An 18,856-nucleotide genomic window follows, 5' to 3' on the forward strand; every position below is an offset into this window, starting at 1 on the left:
TGTGAATTTTTTATATTTAATAAAATACAACTGGAAAAATACATCTGTTATACCAACGGATAAAAGCAGATATTAACTGCCTAGAGCAAAGCATGTTGGCTTCCAGATGAAAGATTTTGCTACCAGAATTTAATTCCTCTGTTCTCTCACTGGAATAACTGTAAGGTTTTACAGCCATATCACACATTCAAAGCACATCCCATGCACATTTAAAGCTCACAACATCTGCCAGAGAACCCTGGCAATGGCAGTTTCCTCCTCGCTGAGCTACAATTCCCAGCCCCCTTAATGAACTATAGTTCCCAAGATTCTCCGAGGGGAGGAAGGTATTTTAAATACATTTTTGATGTGCTTTAAATGCATGTCATATGCAGAGTCAAGCCATTGGAACTAAATCAACAAGTTGCTTGCAAGGAATGACTGTGGCTCAGTGGTATAGTATCTACTTTGTACTCAGGAAAAGGTCCCAGTTCCAATCCGTGGTATCTCAAAGATGGCACTGTGTGAATCCTCGGAGAGCTTCTGCCATTTAGCATAGAATAGAGCACATGTGGGGAATCTGTAGCCCTCTGGATATTTTGGTGGACTACAAAGCCCATCATCCCTGACCGCTGGCCATGCTGACTAGGGCTATTGGGAGCTGGAGTCCAACACCATTTAGACTAGACCAGGGCTTCTGAAACTTGGGCCTCCAGCTGTTTTGGGGTACAATTTCCACCATCCATGGCCACTTGCTAGCTAGGAATGATGGGAGTTGTAGTCCAACAACAGCTGGTGACCCAGGTTTGGGGGGCCCTGGACTAGATGAACCAGCAAGCTGGCTAGAGATAAATTAGCTTCTTACCTAAAGTCCTCTGGTTTTAATGAGTCTGCTCTGAGTATGCCTAACAGCAAACGCCACCCATTGTGGTTAACTGCATCCTTTCAGGACCCAGTGCAAACTTGTCTGACGCTGAGTCAAACCACTGGTGCATCTTGCTCAGTATAGTCTACACTGGCTGACACCGTCTCTCTGGGATTTCGGGAGATGCTGGGGGATTGAACCCGGAACCTTTGGCTTGCAAGGCAGATCCTTTACCACTAAGCTGCTCCCTCTCTCCTCTGCTTTCTGCAGCTCCTGCCAGGAATGGAGTGGGGGGCTACCAGCTGACCCCACACCTCTCCTAGCTCCCTAGGCTGCTTTCACCTGCCAGGGAAAGCAGGAATTAAGTTTCTCCTCTGCTCCATTATTCTGCTGCTGCTCGGATTTCTTTCCTGGGGCTTTCCGAAGGAGCCCTGCAGACAGTGGCTGGCTGCATGGGGCTGTGTGCCAGGAACTGCATTCAGTCTTCGGGGACTGCTAAAGGAGCTTGTCGGGAGATGTGTAGAGAGTCGCAGAGTATAAAGCCAAGGGAAAGTGTCTGCCAGCCTCCCTCTCCTAAGCAAGCAAAAGGAACAGGATACACACATCCACACCTCCCGCCTCTGAGCGCTGCCAGGTTTTCCCCCGGGCACCCATGCCACACTCTCTCTCTCTCTCTCCAGGAGAATCAGGTGGTGGTGTTCTCCTCCAAACAATAGCCCTCCGTTTTCAGAAAATGTGGACTTCTGGCAATCTGATGCTGAGGGTAAATGACAGGAGTTGCAGGTGCCTAGCGTACCCTTTCTGGCAAGGTCTCAAAGACAGCCTGGTTGGCAGCTGGCGAAGAAAGTCAGAGTGACCGCTGAGTCAGTCCAGCCCTGTGATTCACAAAAGTGGTACCTGCAACAAAACGTTGCAGTGGAGAGGGCTGCTGTTCAGGATCCTGGCTGTTCCATTCTATCTGTGCCCGTCCCCCTCCGTGAAAACAACAGTCCCTGAATACAGCAAAATATACGGCTAAAAGACCCAAGTGGATATGTGTGTGCCACACTCCCCATGGAGAAAGAGAGGCTAGGATTTGTTGCTCCCAGATTGTCTAGAATTCTGTAGCAGTCAGCATTCATGGGAACAGTGCATGCATCCCATAACAAAAATGCTTAGGTAGCTGCTGGGCTGCAGCTCGTTCCACTAATAATAATTGTTTCATGGCTCTCACTCCAGCTGCCTGTTGGGTCCACCTGTTATCGCAAGCCTGAGAGCAAGGCTCTGGCCGGTCTTAGCCGTTGCATGCCAGCTCTCCTGCAGATCCCTGCATGCAGCAGGAGGGCCTGTGAGTCTCCGTGGGGCTGCCTGTGCCTGCTTCTGCCACAGTCCCAATGCAGAAACGACTTCTTCTTGTCCATCTAGCTGAGGTTTATTGCGCTGCCAGTTCATTGTGCGATCCCTGCTCCTCTTTAATGCAAGGTTGGGGGGGGGTGTTGTTTTTCTGCAGATTCCACACAAAGTCTGTTGCCAGCATCAAGATGACAGTCATATTCCCCCTTCCCTATTTAATTCATTTTCTCCCCAGGGGAAATGCAAGAATTTAAAGAATAGCTATGTTTTGCCAATGACCTGTTTGCAATATTTTAACAACAATATTCAGCCCCCATCTGGAAACATCCTTAGAATCCTCTGGACCTCTTCAATAAGAATTGAAATTAATGCCACAAAAGTTACTCACTTGAAATACGTTTACCAGCGTATACTTGCCCACACGTACCTATTTATACTTGAGATAGCATAGTGGGTTTTTTTTAGTGCTATGAATAGTATTTTTCAGCGCGTAGAAGGCTGTTTTAAAAGGCGATTGTTGCTTGTGGTGTGTATACACCTGCCACTCCTGCCTCTAGGCAGTTTCTATATTGTTTGAAACCCCGCAAAGCACTTTTGACCAGAAGTGACCTCAGGGCAAAATAAACTCTGTGTGCAAACGTCTGCACTCCTTCCCCACCCCCATGAAAAAGAAACCTCTCTCAAATCACTTCAAACTTTCAAGCTCTGTTAAAAATGAAAGTAAAGTCCTGCCCATAAGATATAAGTCTAAATACCAAATGAGGGCAAAGGTGGATTTCAGGGAGAACGATGGGTTCACCCACACTGGGCACTGAGCCAAGAGGGGTGTAGGAGGGAATATTCAAATCGACATTGCATAAATTAACATATTGCTCGTGTACGGTGTACAGCATATTAAACTTAGCAAGAATGCACCACTGGACAAGTTACTGTAGTTATATGTTGTCCTTATATTTACATGAACACCAATAAAAATTATCTGGAAATGCAACAATGATATAGAATGGAAGGTGTGAGGAGGAGGAGGAGGGGGTGCCAGATTTTGGCATCAGACAGGGTGCCTCCAAAATGTGAAAGCCCAAAGTCTGCCACTGATGAGGGCAATACCTTTATTAGGCCAACCCAAAATAATGTGCAAACCTTTCAGGTCCACGGGTCTCTTCATCAGGCCAGAGCAAAGCTGGGGGGGAGGGAAGTTGGCTTGGGGTCTGCCTCTGGTCAGAGCCTTTAGATGGGATTGCAGGTTGCAGACATTGAAAAGGGGCTCTGTGAGGCTCTATGCACCTAACACTGCCACGGGGTAGGAAAGGAACATATAATACATTATTTTTATTTTTTCAAACATGAGGGTATGTTTTCCTTTTTCCCTCTGCTGCAGTGTTAGGTGCAATGAGACCTGCATAGCACCTCGTGGATCCTCCTTTCAGTGTCTGCTGCTGGCTCCTCCCTTGCTGCGTCTTAAGCCTCTGACCAGCCACCAGCTCCGAGGCATCACCAGCTCTTTTCCTCTGCCCTTCCTCTTGCTCTGTGCAGCAGCATCAAGCCTGATGAAGAGTTCTGGAGAACCCAAAGGCTTGCGCACTTCCTCTGTGACATTCCGGCTGGCCTAATAAAAGGCATTGCCATCGTCTGGATTTTTAAATTCACAAACTACAGTCTGTCTCCAGCCTGTCTGCTGATGTACATGATCTACTACAGAATTACGTGGTACAGCTCTTGATGGATTGTATCCCTTCAGCCTCCAGGGAGATGGAACAAATGCTTGAATATGAACATTTACACACACACACAAATGTTGTTGTCTTTTTAAAGGATCACTGTGCATGCAAAAGTAGTCAAAGGGAACGTTCAAAGCTAGCTTTTTTCCCCTGCCTTGCTGATTTTGAGAGAAGGGACGTGGCTCAGTGACAGAGCAGCTGTTATGCATGAAGAAGATCTCTGGTTCAGTTTCCAGCATCTCTAAGTAGGCCTGAGAAAAGCCTCTTCCTGAAACCCTGGAGAGATGCTGCCGGTTTGTGTAAGCAATACCGAGCTACATGGACCAGTGGTCTGATTTGGTATAAGGCAACTTCCTACATTCCTATACTTTGGTAGGAAGTGTGATCAATGAGCATAATCATTCTCTCTCTCTCTCTCTCTCTCTCTCTCTCTCACACACACACACACACACACACATCCATTTGCATCCTGAAGTGGTACAGTCCAACCCCCAATAATACATCATGCAAGGGTCTTCACAGTGTTGCTCAGCTCCTAAGCAAGGGATAGTGGAAACCAGTTCCCTTCCAGTCAATAAAACTTACAAGTGAAATTCAGCCCAAATCACATAGATACTGTTTCGTGCTCATGGTTAACTAAGCAGAGAGATGTTCCCATGTGGTTTCGGTTCCTGGGATATGCGAAAAGCATACTGCTGAGATAATGCATGAATGAACGCAGGCCAAAGAACTTCTTGCAATATAGCATGCAAACTATGGAACATGCAAAGCAGCCTTAAATATCTACTGACTATAAATGGGGCAAAGTTCCTGCAAAAGGCAGCATTTGCTGTGCATTGTCACTGTCGTGGGAAAGGGAGGCTCGTCCCTCTGGCTCAGGGATTCTATGGAAACTAAGGCTAGGTACACATTAGGGGCTTAAAAGGCCATTTGCTGCGAAGTCATTTCCCACACTCCAGAACGAGAGCAGGGACGTTACCAGTTTGGTTTTTCCTACACCTACAAACCCCAAACAACTATTCACGAAGCAGTCATCTGCACATGTGCAATGGCTTTCTCAAGTGTACACACCTCAGCTGAACCCATACCTTCCAACATTTCTCTGATGAAAATAGGGACATTCTATCATTATCATCATCAACATCACCATCATCATTTTACTATTTATACTCCATTCATCTGACTGGGTTTCTTGAGTCACTCGAACAGCTTCCAATATACATAAAAACATAATAAAACATCAAACATTTAAAAACTTCCCCATACATGGCTGCCTTCAGATGCCTCGGGGGTCATATAACTCCATACCCTCCAACATTTATCCAATGAAAATAGGGACATCATAAGGAAAACAGGAACATTCTGGGATCAAATCAGAAACCGGGATGGCTTCTGTAAATCCGGGACTGTCCATGGAAAATAGGGGGATCTTTGAACAGTGAAATGAGTGTAGCTTATGATTCAAACCAGTTGGAAGCTGGTTTGAGTGGGAAAAGCATCAAACAGCATTTCTCAAGAAACTACAAGCCAGTTCTGCATTGTGGGGAATGCGGATTCTACAGCCAGCAGTACTGGGAGCTCACTGGTCCCAGAGTGGATGGTAATGTGCACACAGACTGAAACAGACTTTGTGTCAGTGGGAAGGGAAGAGATGGAGAGAGAGAGAGAGAGAGAGAGAGAGAGAGAGGTGCAGAAAAGGAGGAAGGAAGGATGTGTGAATCTAGCCAGGATTTCCTTCCAAGAAGAGACTGCATCCGGCAGCGTGAGTCTCCCTTCCATGAAAGGGACACTGCGTTCCTAACAGGCGAGCCATTAATTTCCGAGCGTGCTGCCATCATGCCAGGGGGTGGGGGGTGCCAGCAGCTTCTGCAGAAATAGCACAGATTCTCTCCCTCCCACTTTGAGACATTAAACACACACACAAATCAAAGAATGTGTGTCAAAGTTTTTTTAACCAGAGACTCAGCATCAATCAAGAGCAGGGGCAGCAATCACCGGTCCCGGGGCTGCCGTCAGCACTGGCAAGGGACAGGAGGCAAAGATTTCTGATGAACAATGAGAAGGACAGTCCGGAGGGCCGGGTTCTGCTGAAACTGCAGCAGTGCCAAAAAACAGGGGTGTCAATGTGACCTTTCTCTGCCAGAAATAGATGAGACACAAAATGGGGAGGGTACCCCGAGCTAGCAAAGGGGACTGAAAACGCTTGCCCTGCCCGGAGTCCAGAAAGGAGCATAAGGCAGGAAGAGAGGAAGCTGCCTTATATTGAGTCAGAACATTGGTACATCCAGTTCAGTACTATCTACACCATGGGTAGGCAAACTAAGGCCCGGGGGCCGGATCCAGCCCAATCGCCTTCTAAATCCAGCCTGCGGATGGTCCGGGAATCAGTGTGTTTTTACATAAGTAGAATGTGTCCTTTTATTTAAAATGCATCTCTGGGTTATTTGTGGGGCATAGGAATTCATTCATTCCCCCCCCCCAAAAAAATACAGTCCGGCCCCCCACAAGGTCTGAGGGACAGTGTACCGGCCCCCTGCTGAAAAAGTTTGCTGACCCCTGACTACACTAAGCAGCAGCTGCTCTCCAGGGCTCCAGGCAGGACAAATTGCCAATTCTACCTGGAAATGATAGAGATTGCATTTCAATGGCGCAGATTAATAATAATAATAAAAGACTTGTGCTGCAGTCTATTAACTTCTGATTGGCCAGGGCTGCAACCCCTGGCATGCTCAACCCCTTTTGAATGCAGGGAGACTAACTTCCCAGTAACACAGCAGAAGGCCGCATTGTTTTTTTTAAAAAAAAAAAAACAACCAACCCTACCCTGGTTAATGAGGCAGCAGATTAAAATGAGTACTTATGGGCACGTATAGGAAAATGCAGAAGGCAAAAAGCATCTTTAAAGAGTCATGCCTCATTCTCTTACATACAGAAAGGATGTGCTCCTGCTAAGACAACACATATCACACACAACATTAAAAAAAAAAAGTATGCTTTCTGCTTCAGAACTATTGTTTTTACTTGTACACACATTTATTCAAATGTGCCTGGGAAATCAATCAGCTGAAACTCTTGCAACAAACCAAGATTTCTTTAGTAGTATGAAAGCCTGGTAGCCCCAGCAAAGACCTCCAGCTTCAAGCCTCGAAAATGGGTTCAGTTAAAGAAGCACTGAATCCCCTTGAAACTATGTCCTGTCCTCTCTGTGATCCAGTCCATAAGTTATAGGAGTAGTGTGGGACTTGTTGCCTGCTGTGTCCTCCTGACTCATGGAGCTCCAGCAAAGGCTGGCAAGAACTCCCTGAGTGGGTGGCAGAATGATCTGGTTCCATCCTACTCTTGTATTGCCCTGTTGGCCACATCATTTGGCTGACCCACACCGTTCCTCTGCACCCACAGCATTGGAGCTGCTGGAGAGCAGACCGCAGGCAACTGACGGCAGGCTACCCCATTCCAAGAGGAATGCATCCATCAGGCCTGAGAGAGCACCAAAGAGGAAGGGAAGGGAATTAAAAGGTTCTTCACATTGAAAGGACAGGGTGGGTGATTTGCCCTTCCTCCATTCTGTCCCCTGGAAAGCCTTGCTTAACCCCAGGTTAGTGATGCTGGGGACCTTATGACATCCCAGCTCCTTCCAAGCCTAGATTGTGTGGGGAACTCCCACGCTGTGATTCCTTCCCATACCAGCTGCATCCCTTCCAGCATCCAAGAGCACACTAGCATAGAAAGGATCTATGCCAACATAGTTCCCTCCAGTTGTTGCTGGTCTCCAACTCCCATCAGCCCCAGCCAGCAGGCCAATAGGATGATGGGAGCTGAAGTCCAACAGCATTTGCAGGGCATCACTTTGGCTATCCCCAATCTTTGGCTATCCTGGGCTCTTCCCACATGGCCTGGTGCCTGATAGTACCTTTATGGAATAACCATGCTGGTTGTGGCTGATGGAACCTGTGGTCCAAAATATCTTAGATGGAACCTTAGAATCATAGACTTGGAAGGGACCACGAGGGTCCAACCCCCTGCAATACAGGAATCTTTTGCCCAACGTGGGGCTCAAACCACCAACCTTGAGATCTCATGCTCTACCAACTGAACTAGAGGGCACCAGGTCACTATAATGAACACCTTCCCATCAGCACAAAGGCATGGGAAGAGACCAGACCCACTCCTGAGCAAAACGGTTGGGTTTCAGCTAAACAGATTCAGGGACAAAAGCTATGTCTGAACACCCTCATGCTGATACTCTGGCAGGCTGGGGAAATGAGAGACTTAGCAGAAAGTCTTGGCAAAAGGAGAGAAAGTCAGCAGAACTGGTCCCTCTGTTTCACAGGAGATGCTAAAAAAAAAATATCAAAAAAATCAATGGGAAGCAGGAATGTGCATTTTCCTGTACCCTCTGTGGAAAGGAAAGGTTACACAGGATGTTTACTCTGTGCAAAGGGGAGACTGTATATTGCTCCAGCTTGGGATTTTGCTGCATGTTTGCAGAGGGTTTTCTTTCTGGTGCCATCACACCAAGGACTCCTCTTGCCAGGGAAGAGACAGAAAAACACACCCACCCACTGACCAATGAAGTCAGTAATTTATCACAAGATGCAACAAGTGAAGCTGAAATAAAGGAGGAGAACTTCAACGCACACAATGCCCATAAAAAACAAAACGGTGCCCTGTGCCACTGATTGCTAAGGAACAGGATTCCTAACACCTCTGCAGGGACACACTGCTGTGAGCGAAAGTGAAAAGGACTCTGAAGTGGCAGAATGGGCTGTTATGACGCGCCCACGACTAAGGGGTTGAGCAACTTCCCCACAATTGTAGGGTTCAGCAGCACGCAAGGGGGAATTAAAGGGGCTGCCAGTGAGGCCTTTGCAGAGTGGCTTTTAATACGGCACCTGCAAAGGGGAGGGTTTTGATGGTCTCCCAAAGCAGTAGGAGTCAAAGGATACACCAAGGGTAGGAAAGGGAATGGTCTGCTGTGTGCTCCTCATACCCCTCCCTCATCCCTTCTTTCTCAGCCTCTCTGCTCCACACAAGTTCTTGCCCTATGTCTCCATTCCATCATGGATCGGCTTCTGCTAAAACCTAGGCGATTTGCCTCGCTGTCTGTTGTGGGTGGAACTCATATAGTTAAGGACGTAATGACTTATGTCATTAACCTCAGTGAATTTCAAGGGAAGGGAAACCATGTAATTATTTATGAAACGTTCGTGGGATAAAAAAAGTCAGCTAATAATGTTTTGCATTCCTGACCTCGGGCAGACCTGTGATTTGCTGCAATTTCCGCTCCTGTTTCCAACTGAATTCTCCAACGTTCCTAGTTACTGATTTTTCTGAATTCTTCCTAAATATTTGCAGGTCACTTCCAGATCACCTGTTTATTGAGGTGACATTGATCGTCTGACTTGTCTGCAGGGAGATGAGACAACATTGGCTACTTATTGAGCATTCATTCTGATTTGTTTCCTGGGAGGTTGGACAACACTGGAATAAGCAGGTGTTATTCCACAATTGTCCGTGCATCTTCCCTGCACTTTAACTTATCACAAAAAGTCAAATTTTGTTTGTTGCACAAGAGTTCCAAATTGACCTGAATTTGCCAGTAATCGACTCCTGTCCAAAAACAGAGGCAGTGCCCACCACCACCAAACACAGGTTTTTGTACTACTTGACACTAAGTTGTATGAGTGAACAACAAGATCTCCATCTAAAGAATGACCAGTTGACTCTTAGATGACTGGTATGTGTGCCTCATGGAACTCCCTACCTGCCTGAATTAGTGTTGAACTATGAATACCCTGCCTCCCCTGTTTGAAAGTGAGGGAAAGAAGGAAAACAAACGGTGTGTTTTAAGCCAGCTGGCAAGAAGCAGCCTTATGGGGGCTGCGAGAGTGTGCTGCTGCTTTTGGGGATTGCTGTTGCTTGTCCACCTGCACGTTCTGCACAAACTGAAAAACTAGCTTACCGAATGGTGGGGGCAATTGGCTTGGCTCCCCCTGAGACATTTTCCCTGTCCTTTCTCCAAAGAAGGGGTACATTGAGGAAGCGATAACTTTGGCAGCCAGATGAAGCGTATCAAGAGAGATGGGTTACAAGCAGAAGATCCCTGGTTCGTTCCCTGACATTTTGAAACAGGACTGAGAAAGACTCCTGCCTGCATCTGTAGAGGGCTGCTGCCAGTCAGAGCAGAGAATACTAGGCTAGATGGATACCTGACCTGGTATAAGGTTGCTGCTTCCTATTGCAAGGGAGAATGGAGCTGAGTGGTAGATATATGCTTCACATGCAGAAGGTCTCAGGTTCAATCCTTGGTGTCGCCTGTCCAAGAGGATATCAGGAAGTAGACCCCCATGGTCTGATTCAGGATGAGGCATTAGCTTCATAAGTCAACAGCCTCCATTCACCACTCAAATTAGCTTTTCTATAAAGCTCAATGTTGGCCAGGACCCTAAGGAAATCACCAGCTCACAACAAGAAGCCGAAATTCATCATGAGAGAACTGGTAATGGGTTTTTTCGTTCAATTCTTTTTTCCTAAATAAAAATCCAAGGGGAAAAACAATGTTTCTTTTCTTTCTTTAAAGAAACAAATAATTCCACCCACAGCAAAATGCCAATAGCTTCTGGGCTGTGAAATGTGCGCAGGAGGTTCTCCCTCATATCCACCCACCTTTCTGGTGAGCTTAGCATGGTTTCTACATCCCATCCATCTGCCTTGAAGCTCCTACACTAAAATACTCACACTACAGATGGGCTAGGCAGATGGACCCACAGGCTACGTGGATCCTCCTCCTCCGCTCCCTCTTTTGGCAGTTCAAAGCCCTGGTCAAAAACAATGAAGAAACTAGTTTGTTTTCCAAAACAATTAAGCAAGTTTCTAGGTCTCATGGTGGCAAAGATATGTAAATTCAAGCATGGCGTGGTCAGCATTGCTGGTGCTTTTTGCTGCATTGGACCATTTCACTGGATATCTTCATTCCAGTTTGAGGTGCTAGTGGTGACTGCTTCATTTTCTCATGGTCTGGGATTCCATTTTCCCAGCAAATCTAAACAAAGGATTCTGGAAATATTGTGAGGAAAGATTCTGGTTTGGGATGTGCCAAGCATTTCTTATGCTTCAATCTTACGGAGGAAATCCAGCTGCATTTACTATAGCAAGAGGGCTAGGAGACATCATATAATCCTATGTTTACTCCCAGTTAAGTCCCACTGAGTTCAGTGATTCCCACTCCTGGATGGCACCTTGGTTACAGAATACCTTCCCCTCTTAGGTCAGCTGCCCTGGCATCAAGGAAGCATTTTTACATCAAGGCCAGCGCTGGTTATTTCTTATTTTGTAATTATTGCATTAAATATGTTACATGCCCTTCCCCAAGATGAAGTGGCATAGGGCATGTGATATATATTTTTAGATAAATAAATAAAGTGTGCAAATGCATTTACCAGGAAGCAAGCCCCATTGAACTTAGTAGATTTTACTTCTGTTGAAACATGCATAGGATTACATTGTGAGCTGAGAAATCAAGAAGTCCCCATTTCAAATCTTGCCTTTGCCTTCCACTCAATAGGTTGCCTTTGTCAACCTCCTCCTCACTTCTGCTTCAGTCACTACTCCATCCTGTCTGATCCATAACATGGGGATAACAATACCAGCTACCTTGTGCAGTGAAAGCTGGACCATAACGAAGGCTGATCGCCGAAGAATTGATGTTTTTGAATTATGGTGCTGGAGGAGACTCTTGAGAGTCCCATGGACTGCAAGAAGATCAAACCTATCCATTCTGAAGGAAATCAGCCCTGGGTGCTCACTGGAAGAACAGATCCTGAAGCTGAGGCTCCAATACTTTGGCCACCTCATGAGAAGAGAAGACTCCCTGGAAAAGACCCTGATGTTGGGAAAGATGGAGGGCAGAAGGAGAAGGGGATGATAGAGGACGAGATGGTTGGACAGTGTTCTCAAAGCTACCAGCATGAGTTTGACCAAACTGCGGGAGGCAGTGGAAGACAGGAGTGCCTGGCGTGCTCTAGTCCATGGGGTCACGAAGAGTTGGACACGACTAAACAACTAAACAACAACCTTGTGCAGATGACTGAGCTAATGTTTGCCAAGTGCTTTCAATATTCTATGGCACTATTTAAATTCTGAGTATTATCATGGAAGGTGTATAGGTCTGTCTAGCACTAAGTGATATTGCTTGAAAGTAAGTCCCCTTGAAACCAGCAGTACTTATTCTCAAATTAACATTGTTAGGATCGGGGTTGGGTGAGCAAAGCCTACTCTTGTTTAGGGAACATTGAGTTTTATTAAGGGCACATATGCACAACTTTCCATGTGATAATTATACCAGCATAACAGTCGTAGCTGCCCTCAAAGAATCCTGTGACCTGTAACTGTTGCTTTGGAATTGCCGACTTATAGACTGCAGCTTCCAGGATTCCAGAGAGAGGGAATGAGTATTAAAACCAATTTAGGACAACAGTCCTTTGCTCATTTACTAGAGACTAAGTCACACAGAAGCCAACAGGACTTACTGCCGAAAAAGCATGCTTAGAATTACACTATATGTATTCACAGTGTATATACTGTATGCCCATATAAGGGCATTCAAGAAAAGATTGAACTGACAGGTCTAGGGGCTGACACCTGGGATAAGGTGAACTGGACTTTTTGTAAACCCTAGGATGTAGAATCTTCCAAGGCTTGGTCCTAACAGCTGTTTTCAATGCCAGAGCTCAGTTGAACATGAACTAAGTGGGGTCAATATTGTCCTTTGTGAAGTGCTGATCTTGGGTCAGCCACTTTCTCTCAGCCTATATGTTATATTCTCCAGAGGATAAAAAAGCCATATATACTGCCCTGAGCCCACATTGGAAGAGTAAGATATGGTCACTGATTGGTTTGAGGCAGAGGAATGGGAGGAGGAACCAGCTGGGAATACCCCAAGAGAAGAAGGCTCAGAACTCAGGAAGTGGTGGTGAGATTATAATAAGTGGTCCAAGGGAGAAAAGGGAGAAGACTGGGGAGGGAGGTGTCAGAAGCTGAACAGGTAACAGGGCTGAGTGAGAGAGGGGAGTCTCTGACAGAGAGCAGTCCAGAAGCAGAAACAGAAGCAGAAGCAGGAGAGAAGGGAGGCCAAGAGGCAGAGATGAGTCCAGCTGGTGAAGAGGCACATGTGTTTCCCTCTCCTGCTACAAGCCCCCTTTCCCCCAGTCTCCCAGAACCAGAAGAGGCATGAAAGGGGCAAGGGAGAAGTTAGCTTTGTGCAGGCATAGTCTCAGGTTGCTTGGAGAAAACCTTGGAGAGGAGGGGATTTAGGCAGCTGTGGGGAGGAGGGGACCTTCAGTCTCAGCTACTGCTTCATGGGGACAAGACCTGCCAGAGATGAGTTGCTGGGCTTATTAGGCCTGGCACTGCTGCACAGATCCTGTGTTTGCTAATAAAGAGTTTTATTACACTTTGCCCAGTGTAATTTACTGCTGGCTCACTCCTGTCAGATACACATGTAATTAAATAATAGTGTGGGGGTTGCGGGGGGGGGGGACTTCCAGACTGAACAGAACTACTTCCACCACACCAGCATATTAAAGACTGGCCACAGTAAGGGAACCCAGGAGGTGGTAATTTTAAGCATGATGAGATATACAGGTAGGATCCCTTTCTTCGAAGGTTGCATGTATGTTGGCTGAGAACACAGAGATGTAGGGAACTTGCTGTTGAATGTGGTATCCAGAAGGAGGAGGAGGATTTGGGCATTACAGCAAATAGGGGACTGCCTCACCAACCTCCACCTGCCTCCAAACAACCCCTACCTGCCTGCCTTCTTACTTACAAATCTAGTTGTCAGCTTTCCCCTTCTCCTGAGCCTCAGTCTTGCCCTTGTAAGAACTCAGCAGGAAGGAGGATGGGGGAGAAACTAAAACTAGTGATGCCTCTGCCTGTCACCTGTCACCTCCCTGCACTTTGCCCCACCAGTCCCAAGGGCCAACCACTGCTGAGTGGGGGGCGATCAATATTGGCATAGTGCTGCCAAACAGAGGGTCTTTCTGGAGCCTTCAACCCGGGTATTAAAGGAGAAGTTCAGACAGGTGGACACATCCAAGCACATTACAGAAGCCTGGACCAGAGACAAAAATGACATCCTATTAGCCCAAACAGGCAATGCAAGCAAAAGCTACAACTGATGGAGCAGACAAAGAAAGGCATTACGCTCCCAACAGTCAGTCAGCCAAACGCCTGATGAACAAGGCACGAAAACAACACCCTCCCTCCTGTTGCTTGTACCCAGCACCCGAGATATTCAGAGGGGAAATGCCTCAGGACATGGAACAGGCCTCTAAACATACTGAAGGGGAAGTTTCCCAAAAGATGAACAGGGCATGTGTGCTTGTTATGAGCATTGTCAGTTTCTGCTATTAATATCACCCACTTTCTCTAGCACACAAGACACAAAACTGCCCACGTATTAACATAATCCTCAGAAGCTCTGACCTGGGTCCCCCACAGTTGAAGAGATGCACAGGCCTTTTAACATGGCACCAAATTTGATATCTGTTTGGGGCCAGGTTAAAAGGCCTTTAGAGCTGCCAGTTTTGTGTGGCAACGGCATCTTCCTCTACTGTTTTTTTTTTTAATGCATTGTTGTTATTTTTCATAGTTCTTTCTGTTTTCATTGTTATATGACATTTAATCTTTCTGTAAGCTGCTCTGCGCAGAAGAGGAGGTTTTGAAGCACTCAAACGCATAATGCATACATGCTGTGCTAAGTTACAGGTCTTCTTTCTCCCCATTACTGAAAACTTTCTTCCTACTGCTTCCTGGACTCTATCTAGCATCCCAGCTCTAGGCACTCTCATCCAGCCTTTCCAACCGGTGTCCTCCAGATATTTTGGAGAACAACTTCTGGGGTGGCAGCAGCTGGCGGGTGTTGTAGTAGTCTCAAAACGTCTGGAGGGCACGAGGTCAGGGAAGATAGCCGACAGGCATCCCATTGATTTAAAACAGAACTTTATTCCCAGGAATGAATTCAAGACTCTGGGTTGAAGCGACCTGCTGTTCACAACTAGGTGTGTGTATGGCGCGGGGGGGGGCGTATAGCCCCTGAGAAAAGGGATTAGGAGCAAATTTCAAGCAGAAATAACGCCATATGGGATGCATTGCCCAAGGCAGCAGGCTAGCCCTCTCTGCCACTACTTCCTGGGGGTCCTGCTCGCCAGATCCACACACCGTCTCCCTAAAGCATGATTCAAGAATAGCGTCCCCTTCCCCCTGGCAGTCCTTGGCTTCCTCTGCCGAGTTGTGAAACTGACCTGCTCCCTCCACGCAACTTGCACCGAGTGTCTCTGCAAAGCCAGAGGCTCCTGCTCCAGACTGTGACCCGGACTCGTCTCACAAGCGTCGACCGAAGCCTTTGCTTGCCTCTTCCCCCATCTTTACTGCGCCCAAGCCGGAGAAGCTGAACCGGCTGCCAGGCTTCTAACACAGGAGGCCAATCCTGGGTGTGTTTCCTCCTTCTCCTTCCTGGTTCTCGGATGCGAATTGAGATTGGGGCGAGAAGGCGGCCGGGAGGGGGGGCGGTGAGGCTGAAGGTCTGCTAAGGAGAGTGGTTCCTTGGCAACAGCAAGTCTGCCCTCGCATGCTAATTGCGCCGGGCTCCGGCCGTTGCTGTCGGCGCGGGGTGCGGGGAGAGGCGGGGGGCGGCGGGGGGGGGGGAGAGAGCCGAGGAAAGGGGAGGATGTTTCCAAGCTCTGGAGGAAAAACAACCCTGAAACTGCTGGAAGGCTGCGGCGCCAAGCAACCCCCGGGAAGCCAGCGGAGCGATCATCCGCCTCGACACCTCGGCCGTGATTTCCACGCTAAGGAAGCCGAGGCGCCAGGCTCGCCCTTTCCTGAAGGCAGCATGCGAGCGGAGCCTGCCTTGCCTCAACGCACCTCCCCCCCCCCCCGCACATGCACACACCCCTCTCTACCCCCTCCGGGGGGGGGGGAACAGGCTCACGCTCCCTGCTGCCCTTCTTCCAGAAAACAAACACGCTATAACGATTAAGCGATCTCTTCCGCTGCAGCCCCCGCCCCCCGCCTCACCCAATCTCTTCTCCAGGGACGATCCAGGCACCTGCATCCCCCCATACTCCGGCTGGTTCTGGCACATCGGAGGTGCAACCACACACTCCCTCATTCCCACATTCCCCCCTGCCGCCGCCGCCGCCAGGTAGAAGCAATCTTACCGATGGTGGTTTTGGAGCCAATACAGCCCATAATCGTCGGGGGCAATTTAGGATGGCAGTAAACCTTTGCTCCAGACCGCACACATTGCCACAGTACCTCATGGGCTGTGAGCTGGTAGGCGGGCGGTGGGCTGGAGAAGCGACTTCTCTCTTTTTTCCCCCCCGTTGGCTGGTGGGGTTGATCTGGCAACACAGAGAAGAGGGGAGATTAGGGGGAGGGAGGAAGCGCGCGCGCATACAGACACACACACACACACACACACACGATCTCCAGGAACCGCTCTGGCTCTCTCTGTCTCCTCCTCCTCCTCCTCCTCAGTTTCTGCCCCCTCGAGAAGCTGGCGTCTCAGGGACACTGGGGCTGAGCCGCTTGCACGTTCGACTACGTCACTGCTGCTGGCGGAGAATTGAGAGCGAGCGAGCGAGCTGCTAGCAGACAGGCAGCTGGCTTCAGCACCAAGAACAGCGCTCTGGCTTCAGCACCCTGGACAGCAGCAAAGCTGGCTTCTAGGCGGGCGCCGCCGATTTCAGCACCTTGGCCAGCGCCGCCAGAACTAGAACCTGGAACCAAGGGTCTGTTGAATTGCTGGGCGGGCCGAAGAAGCTAACCGATTTTGCTTAGGTGGGCGGATCAATGGCTTGCTGTGCCAGGTTTGCCATCTGTAATTTGCAGGTGCTAATGCTCCTGGGTCCTGCAGGTAGGTTGGGGAGACTTAAATCCCTGCTCTCACATCACCTACGCCAGCTCTCCCATCCCCACCCAAGTTTCACAAGCAAGATGGGTTCGTGATGCCTGAAAGAGAAGATGCAACGGGCATGGCAACCCCTCTCTCCTGCTCCTTGTCATGCACAAGCACACACAAAAGGCAAGACCCCTTCTCCCAACCTTATGGCAAGTATCCTTTTCTGCTGGAAACTCTTCCGCCCCCCTCTCATATGGCCACAGGGCTCCTTCTATAATCTTCGTTCCCAATAATATGTGATGTGGTTGCTGCTCAGCCAAAGGGCATTGTGGGCATTGTGTGGAATGGTGCAAAGCATCTGTTCTAAGGAGGCTGTTTACTATATACAGCAATGACACCAGTTGGCAGCCTCTGGTTCAAAGACACATCTCTCCATTCACACTAACACAGCACATGGTACCCCAAAAAGGAAAGGTGCCAAAGCTTCAACTCATCAACATCTATTGGGGGGATGACACTTTGCAAGAAGTCATGTGTTTGAGCACCCTTGGCAAAATATTTTAAAAGTCCCGTACTAGATTTCTTAAGCCTCATGGCCTGACAGTTTGTTCTCCTTCTGAATGCTGCTGTGGTGGTGCCAAATTGTACATTCTCCTTCACCAAGCCACTGTAGTCTAGTGTCTGCCAGTTCTGCCAGCCCCTCATAAGGTTCAGGGTACGTTACTTCATAAGACAACATGTATGATGGTCATTGATACAAGGGAGATAGAACTAAAATTTCATTTCCTTCTAGCCCCATGAGGCAGGCAGTAGCTAATGAGGCCAAGCAATCATACACAGAAAACAGAAGGGAGCTGCCCTTAAGCATCAGGCTTTGGCATTAGCATTGCAACTCCACTTCATGGAAATGTGTAGCTCAGTGCTCGAATACAGCCATTGCATACAGAAGATCTCAGGTAGTGGTAGCTGGTGCTCATTGGTACTGGTGGGACAGAAAGAAGAGAGATAAGCTATAAGTGGAGCCAGAGCCAATGATAGGCAAAGGCAGCTGTTTTAAGTTTTGTCCCCATCTTCCTCTCTGCTGAGTTCTAGAAGGGAAACACTGATGCTAAGGAGGAGGAAGCTGACAGCCAGAGCCACCACTTTGGACTGATTGAGAACCGTAAGATGGGCAGGTGAAAGTTGGTTGATGGCAGACTGAGGTTTGTGGCCATTAGTGCCCCATTTGCTCAAATGGACCAGCCTCCACTGATCCCTAGGTCACTTCCTGACACTGCCAAGTAGGGCTGGGGAAGACAACTCTCTGGGTCCTGAAGCCACTGCCTGAGCTAGAACAATCAATGGTCTCTGTACAAGTCAGCCTTCTATGCTCCTGCAGTTGAAGTGGCATCAGGAGTGGCCTTGCAGCATAGTACACAATGCATTGTCATGTGGAATGTATCATATTCCCAAGAAGCCAAAGTTTTCACTATTTATTTAAATAACAACTCCTTAGAACTCCCAGTTGGGTGATATTTAAAATGCAGTCAAACCAACAATTCGTGTTTTGCTAGATAGGCACATGATAGGAGCTGAAGCTCGCAGAGTTTTCCTGCAAACTTTCTAGAGAGAACTCTGTGAGAGACACTCCCACTGTGCCTGCTAAATACAGGCAGCTAAAATATCTGAGACCGAAGGAGAATGCAGGCTGGGGGCTCCCACCTAATGGACCCCACCTGAGAGCCAAGAAGATTGCTGGCAAAGCCATAATATTATGTCTACGGCCAGGACCCTCAATGAATTATGGTAGCCTCTGAGGAAGACAAAATGCAACCCCATCACTGCTTGCATACATTGTTAGTTCTTTATGAGATTTCTCTCATGTTCATGAATAAGTCTGTGTGTATGAAACAGGTGTGAGATTGCTCAAACCCCTGTTGAGTCAAGGAGAAACAAATTGGATCAATAACATTTCTGGGATTTTTCCTTTGATGGAACAGCAGTGGAGCGTAGATCAATAAAGCATTTGGATTAATTCTTCAGTACACCTACAATATCTTTTCAGGCTGGTGTACAAGC

At 47.9% G+C, this 18,856-nt stretch overlaps 1 protein-coding gene across 3 annotated transcripts in view; it reads right to left on the bottom strand.

Moving 5' to 3' along the window:
- The window catches only part of FAM131A (family with sequence similarity 131 member A), a 58,173-nt gene extending 41,706 nt beyond the window's left edge, over positions 1-16,467 (bottom strand). The window contains exon 1 of one of the 3 annotated variants that reach the window (XM_081862732.1): positions 16,116-16,467. In XM_081862732.1, the coding sequence (XP_081718858.1) occupies positions 16,116-16,352 (237 nt within the window). In that variant the 5' untranslated portion in view covers positions 16,353-16,467. Of the gene's footprint in view, positions 1-15,972; positions 16,041-16,115 lie in introns of those variants that run through there. The other 2 variants (XM_081862734.1, XM_081862733.1) reach the window with 2 other exon arrangements.
- Positions 16,468-18,856: the final 2,389 nt, after the last annotated feature.

Source organism: Podarcis erhardii (assembly GCF_964252035.2).
Source record: "Podarcis erhardii genome assembly, chromosome: 5".
Lineage (NCBI taxonomy): Eukaryota > Metazoa > Chordata > Lepidosauria > Squamata > Lacertidae > Podarcis > Podarcis erhardii.